Raw genomic sequence first — 7,869 nt, 5'->3', positions numbered from 1 at the left:
TTCAATTTTCAGCAATAACTAATATCCAAACAAACCCTTAAAGTTAAAATATGATTGTTTTACAAGTACATAAACCTACAATTGGTATGAGCAACCTAGACCATAATATGTCTAACATTTTCGAAGTTAGGCCTCCTTCTTTCAATGGATCCAAGCATATAGACTATAGTCTATACTAAAGATTGTTGCCTAAGGAACAACAAATGCATGTTTTACCCATCTACACGCCCAACTCAATAAAGAGGCCCACAAAATGGAAAACATATATAGTGGAACTCTAAAACATCCCATGCATGTCTAGTCACTCTATTTATGTCTGGAAGCTGTTTCATAATGTTCTTCAAAGTACGAGCTCACAAGAGGAGTAGAAGACATCTAAATAGGAACAACTCTTGCGCATTATGTGGGGAACAACTAGAGTCCAGACTCCAGAGACACAGGATCAACTATCTTTCTGATTCTCTGAATTGCCACTTCTCTCACGCCATTACTGCCTAGCTAACGTGTCTTTGTAATTTTGTTGCACCTGTACCCGAAAAATAAAAAATTAATCACAAAAGTGTTTGAAATATATACGGAATCATTTCATACATACAGACAAAGGAAAGGTTTAACTCCAAACATATTTACAAATATTTTTCTCAATCATTAAATATTCAAGTATAATTTTAGTTGTATAACTTTTTTAATAAATTGTGTTATTTATTTTAATAATACATATGAATATTCTTATAAATTGTTTTTTTTTTTAAATAATTTGATAATTAAGCAGGGTTGAATGTTTTGTTTTCAAATGTTAGGAGGTTAAAGGCTCTTCGCATAATACAACAACTATTAAAACACATGGCTTCAGCAAAAAAAAAAAATATATATATATATATATATATATATTAAAACACATGGCCAAAATATAATAATTAAAATTAATGATTTTATATTTTGATGACCTAATGGTCCAAATCAAAACTTGTGTTGAAAATGGCCAACAACACATCATTGAGCGTGAAAAGGCACCACGGATTAGAGATTGGAGAATTCGGTGGAAACTGGAAAGTAGCCAAACACGCTCACAAGTGACAAACCGCAAAAGACTTCTCTCGGTATGATAAACTGAAATTATCGCGACAAAATCAAGACTTTCCGTCCATGTCATAATGACGCACAACGTGCGCACCATACGTTACTTTTCTGATGCTAACTAATCTCGCGCGCCATCTAAAAGCGCGTCAAGCGCGCGTAGTTTCTAAAAAAGCCAAACTAGCCGAATAGATGGCATGTGTAGCAGGCAACGATGTTTGTGAGGGCCCTCGAATCTGCGTGTTCTAACTTTTAAGCCTTTTGAAAGGGCGCGCATCTGTCCAGTGACTTACATTTATTTTTGGAACACATTTATTTTTGGACTTAACACGCAACAAATTTAGTATCCTGTGACACTAAACAAAAGCCACACTTCTTTTAAAAAGATCTAGAACTGCTATAACTGCTCTTGATGAATTATAGATCTCAGTCATTTTATATATATGAGGTGATATCAATATTACATCATTTATATAGGACAAAATTTAGGTGCATATATTTTAGATGTTGTTCTTTAGATTCTCCTCTTAAAATTTAGCCATGTGGTTATTTAACTAAAAAATAGACTTTCATTCCATGAGAAAAAATCCACATGGGACAACACGGAAGTAGATGAGCACCAACTTGATAGTTGGAAAATTTATTTATGCCAACATTGAATCAAGGCTTAGAGGTGATTGGTAATGGCTAACACATTGCTGCATAGCTGACTAAATGTGGTACTTGAAGAAGTTATTGGAGACTTGACGGATTGATCTTCGAAACCTTGGTTACACGAGTCTGCATCGTTCATGGCAGCTGAGACCCATGTATTAACATCATTATATTTCTTAGATCCCAAGGCACCGGTCGAGGACTGAATTTGATCAATTGCATCTCCATAGTTCTCAGCACAATCAGATAGGGCTTGCTTCAAGCCCTCGTCCGTTGCCGAACCTTGCTGTTTTTTTACTTCCGCATTTACTGCTTGAGCTTTAGTCCCTGCATGTTTTAGTGCAACTTTGGCTATAGTCAAGAGATCTTTTGCTGATTTGGCCTCAGAGTCCGATTGAAGAGTGCTTAGGCACAGTGGCTTGTACGAAGTGTAACCACAAGCTTGCGCAATCAAGTTCTGGCAAAAAATTTGGGTTGGAAAGACAGTCAAAAGAAGCACAAAGACGAGGCTTGAAATGGGATTCATGTTTTCACTATAATGTTTTCTTTTCAGATAAATTTTATTTTTTTAAATAGGTAAAGTCAATGTAGCGATAGTACTTTTTTTTTTTTTTGGGTGTTTTTGAGAAACTTGTAGCTATTGGACTATGGTTATATAGAAAAAAGTTGGGATGTGATCGGTTCTAAGTTCAACTACCTATTTTAAAAGTTGATATATAAAAAGTAAATGGAATATTTTAGCGTGAGATTGAATTACATATGACCACACAACCACACTGTTTAATCGGTCTCTTTGACCTTATAGTGGTTATTATGAGTTGGCTGAATAAAAAGAAGCTTCGACCCAAAACACGATTATTATTATGGTTATTATGAGTTGGCTGAATAAAAAGAAGCTTCGACCCAAAACACGATTATTATTATTATTATTATTATTATTATTATTATTATTATTATTATTATTATTATTATTATTATTTATGAACAAATATTCTGTGAATATAATATATGAATTTTACTAATGCGTGCAATGTAAACCATTTTGTGAAACTTTTTATGAAAAAATAAAAAAGTGATCGACTTTTTTGTCAGCCTTTTTAATTTCCTATAAAAGGATTCCTAAAATGGATGGTAAATATGTGCCATAAGGGCATACATTAACCTGACTCATAATAGTTATATATATATTGTGGTGGCATTTTCCTAACAACCCTAAGTTGAATGGGCTCAAGCCGCCAATTTATTTGTATTCTTGGTTAGGTTTAGTCCATTATGGGAGATCTCTAATGCAATTTATTTTATGATGGACAACACCCTAGTTCTATTTTACTATTAGGCTACTTCGAATCAAGCCTAGTCGAGAAGGCTTTCAAGCATCTAAGTAACCGATTTCCCTATTTGAAATATGAGCAAGATTTCTCTGATCCCAAGATTGTGTTCTCACTTTTCTCTCGTGTATCCTTCTCCCAATTTTCATTCCAACCCCTTATTTGGTTTTCCTTCCTCCTTTTATACCATACTCTTAGAATTGGAACATCCACATTTTCTAGTATTGGAATAGCAACATTAGTTGTTGGCAATCCCAAGTTGACTTCGGAAGAATTTGAACCTTTTCTTTTGAAAAAATCAAGCATTGTAGTTGATTTTTTCATGATCTACAAATAAAATAAGAATCATATAAGAATCACTGTTATTTTCTTAAATTTGTGTGACAATTTTCTATATTATATGATTTGTTTTTTTTCTTTTTATGTTTGGTCTGCCTTTATTTATGTCTTTGTGTTTGGTCTGCCTTTATTTATGTCTTTGTGTTGTCTCCATCTTTTTGACCCACTAACCTAATGAATCCCACTACTGACACTATAAATTTATTCCGCTTTCTGCACTACTAACAAAAACTTTTCTTAACTTTATCTTCTTCTTTTTTTTTTTGGTCACTTGTCTGTTGCCCAACTCCACTTGTCCCTATTATGCCCAACTATCAGTCAACAAAGAAAAAACTAATCTCTACAAATTTTACTCTCCCTCTCTTTATCTCTCTTATCTATATAATACAAGAGAAAGAGTCACAAACACAGAGTGACAGAGTCACAAAGCCAAAAAGCATAAAAAAAAAAAAAAAAAAAAAAAACCACAGGCAGCACAGATTCAATTCACAATTACCAACATCAGTTCAGTTCATTACTCATTAGTAAAAACACAAACATGAAACACCACAAGTCCACAAGGCACAAGCACAGTTTCTGTGAATCTGAGATTCTCAGATCACAAACAATTTATTAGGTTTTGAAGGAAAAGATAAGAGTAAATACCTGTGAATTGTGAAGGCTGGAGCAACAAAGTTGGGCTGGGTAGATCGAGCAACCGACGACGGCGGCAAGTGGGTCTCGCATGGGTCTCGTCGGCGTGGGTACTAGGTAACAAGATTAAGATGGGTCTCGTAAGCGTCACGGCGATACGACATCACAGCATTACGGCGACACGGCGTGGGTATGGGCAGTGGCGTCACGGCGTGGGTGAGTGGGTCTCTGAGTACTTTCTATCTCTCTATCTCACCTCTCTATCTCTTTGTCTTGCCTCTCACTTTCCTTTCTTTTCTTTTTTTCTTTTTTTTCCTTCGTTTTTTGCTTTCTCCGTTTGGTTTTGGATTGCTGAGAGCTGAGGTTTTTATTTTTATTATTATTTTAGTATATTTACATGGGTCATAGGCTCTTGGGCTGGCTGGATGATGGGCTAGGGGTTCATGATTTTTTGGAGGGGGGCCTAAGCCCTTTTTTTTTTTTTTTTTTGAAAATTTTACCTGCTAATTTTTTTTTTGGGCCCAGGGGGGGGGGGCAAGCCCCTTAGGCCCACACTTGGGTCCATCCTTGTGTTCATGTCCACCATGGTTTTGGGTCTGAAGAGGAGAGAGCAAACAAGAGAGAAGAAGACAAGAGGGGGAAATGAAATAATGAGAAAGTAAGAGAGAGAAGAATCAGTTAGATAATAAAATAATAATTTTTAATTATACAATCCTTCTATAGTACCATCCTAGAAATAGGATGGTACTGCAGCAACATTGTAAAATTTTTTACAATTGGCACAATTTGGCAGTCTGGCTAAAGCATCATTTTAAGGGTTTGATGGTAAAATATATCAACATATAGGATATACAAGGCCGACTGTCAATGCTTTAACAGCTAGCCACTTAAAAAGTCAAATTGAAAAAGAAAAGACAGACATCCACACGACTCTAAAAAGAAGAAGAAGATAAATTAGCCACACAACTCTAAAAAATAAAAGATAATTTTTTTTAAACATAAAATGAGAGAGAAAGTTAAGAAAGATAAAGAGACATAGTGTGGAAGAAACTAAAGAAGCATAAGGAAGGCGGAAAATATATGGAGAATGGAGATAAAAGGATACAAATCTTATTTTTCCCTCTTTTTTTCTTTCTTTTTTCAGCATACCCAGGGTTTGTTTGGATACTGCTGATTTTGCTGAAAACTGAAAACACTGTAGCAAATAAGTGAAAAATGCTAGTTGATTATTTTTGGGTTTGAGTACTGTAGCTTAGCTGAAAGTATTTAAGGGTCGTGTTTTTACTTTTTTTTTTTTTCTTCTATTCACTCCTCACCCACCCTAATGCTTGTGTCTTTGAGAAGAGAGGTCCACACCCACCACAGAAATCCACCGAGGAAGACCTACATCGGTCCATCGCTGGTGAAGAGCTGAGGAAGATAACCTAGTCCAATGTCGGCGAAGATTGGGTTCCCTCTGATGTGCTCTTCCTTCCATAAACCCATTTCACTCGCTTCCCCAATTTCACTCCTCTCCCACCCATGACAGTACTCCATGAAACTAAAGTAGCCTCAGCTCGTTGGTGGTGGATGGGTTGATCGGCGTGGGTTTGATGGGTTGATCAGCAATGGGTTTGATGGGTTTGATATGGGAAGTCGGTGGTGGTGGATGGGTTGATCGGCGGTAGGTTTAATGGGTTGATTGGCAGTGGGTTTGATGGGTTTGATATGGGAAGTTGGTGGTGCTGAGTGAGGTTGGATTGGTGATGGGTTTGATTTGCGTTTGTTGGGTAGATCCATTTGATGGGTTTGATTTGGTTTTGGTTTCATATGGATTTGATGGATTTGATTTGGTTTTTGTTTCATATGGGTTTGATGGGTTAATCGGTTTTGATTTTTTTTCACACAGGTTTGATTGATTTAATCTCAAATTGGTGGCTTTTGTCTTAGTTTTGGTTTCACTGTTTTGATCATCTGTTTTGATGGGTTTGCTAGGTTCAAGAACATGAATAGTCATGTTCTGGGAAGAACATGAAGAACACGAAGAACGATGCATTGAAGGAAAAAAAACGATACACGTTTTAGTTCAATCTTTTCGTTTAATTGGAAGCTATTGTAGCAGTGGGTCCCACGGATATACAAACTCCAGACGCAAGACGTGACTCTATAGACGCTATCCAAACACATACCTAATGTCCTGTTCATGTCTGATAAAAGAAAAAGATTAGGGCATGCGTGAAACCGTGTCCTGTGCGTACTCTGTGTCTGGTACATCTCTGACATAGACAAGGTAGGCAAACTGCCGTGTTTATGCTTTCCTGCAAAAAACCATACGTATGCACCCATAATCCCAAGTTTAATTAATTCAATTTTATTTACTTAATTTTTTTCCCACATTTGTTCATATAAAATGTATAGTTCTATTTAGCATGCGTTTGAGAAGGAATTATAAATTAAAATTATTTCACTATTCAACTTATTTTTGCTACTATTTATAGGCCTCACTGAACTTTTTGGCACTATTCATGAGCTCCATTGCACTATTTCAACTAACTTTTACCTTTATTTACAGTACTTTCAGCAATAATTTTTCAGTTTCAGCAAAATAAACGGTATCCAAACACATCCTTAGTGTCAAAAATTGTAATGGCAAGCTGTTTAGCACAAAGAAGGGTAAGTAAGACATTGTGAACTACAGTGAAACCAGCATGGAATGAATGGAAAGTATTAACATAAATGTGGTGAAGGCAAGGAGTAATTGATAATATTGATGACATGGCAAGGGATGTTTTATCCACCACTAGATCTTATTAAAGTCTACGATTTAATTAAAAAACGTGTAATTCAAAAGTTGAACCCTATTTTGACTTTGAGTGACCCATTTCAAAATTAAATAAATAAATAAATATAGACAAAGAAAACAAAGCTATAAGCCTAGAACAGAAGTTAAAGAAAACGAAGAATAGAGCTACAGGTAGGCATGGCAAAACGGGTTTGAAATTTTTGACCCGATCCGATCTTATCCGAACCTGAATTTTTTTTTTTTTTACCCATAGCAAAAACAGGTTGACCCGTGTTTTTGAGGGTCAACTTGACCCGACCCGAGACTCGAACCATTTTTTAAAACTTTTTATTTGGTAAAAATATAATAATAAAACTAAATTAATATTGGTTTTGTTGTTTGTTGTGAGTTTTAAGGAAACAATTGAGACATTTATATAATTGCATGCAAATGAATTGAAAGATGAATAGTTGAGCATTTTGTAATGAGTAAAAAATTTTATATATCAAATAGCAAAGTACATGCCAAGACAATCTGGTTAGGGTAGAGTTAAAAATATAGATTTAAAATTGTAGACATGTGTGAGAAACATTCATAAGTGTGAAAATAGTGAAGTTAAAGTATCAAATCAGCACAAATTATGAATGCTTAGACCTATTTTTAAACAATTTATGTCCAAAATAAATGGCTTTTCAAAATAAATTATGATATTTTTTAGAGTGTGTATTACTTAACAATGATATGATATTTATAAAATAGACTATATATAAATAAGTAAACAATCAAACTTTAATGTATATTCTCAAATTGAAATAGAGTGTCAACCACAATTGATAATAGATAATAAAATTAATTTTCAAGATTGTAAGTTTCTTATATGTTTTTATTCTTTGTCAAATGAGTTATCCAAAAAGTTATTTGTAATTTTGTTTTATATTTTGGGATGTTGATATTTTGTAGAAATAAAACTTATATATTTGTTTTACTTATCTTTTTTTTTTTCTTTTTTTTGAAAGAGTTTCAACCTATGACGTCCAGTCCTAATGATAGCTCTTTATTATCAGATCAAGACACCAA

General features: G+C 34.6%; 1 protein-coding gene across 1 annotated transcript; it reads right to left on the bottom strand.

Moving 5' to 3' along the window:
• Positions 1-1,648: 1,648 nt before the first annotated feature.
• Positions 1,649-2,336, bottom strand: LOC115954744 (pectinesterase inhibitor-like). The gene has a single exon (XM_031072672.1). It carries the CDS (start codon positions 2,255-2,257, stop codon positions 1,745-1,747), a length of 513 nt encoding a protein of 170 aa, XP_030928532.1. The 5' UTR covers positions 2,258-2,336; the 3' UTR covers positions 1,649-1,744.
• Positions 2,337-7,869: the final 5,533 nt, after the last annotated feature.

This window comes from Quercus lobata, chromosome 8 (assembly GCF_001633185.2).
Source record: "Quercus lobata isolate SW786 chromosome 8, ValleyOak3.0 Primary Assembly, whole genome shotgun sequence".
Lineage (NCBI taxonomy): Eukaryota > Viridiplantae > Streptophyta > Magnoliopsida > Fagales > Fagaceae > Quercus > Quercus lobata.
The sequence above is the reverse complement of the archived record's forward strand: the minus strand, read 5'-3'. Positions and strand labels throughout refer to the sequence as shown.

Coding starts and splice junctions, on each gene's coding strand:
- LOC115954744 (XM_031072672.1), bottom strand. CDS start 2,257: ATGAATCCCATTTCAAGCCTCGTCTTTGTGCTTCTTTTGACTGTCTTT.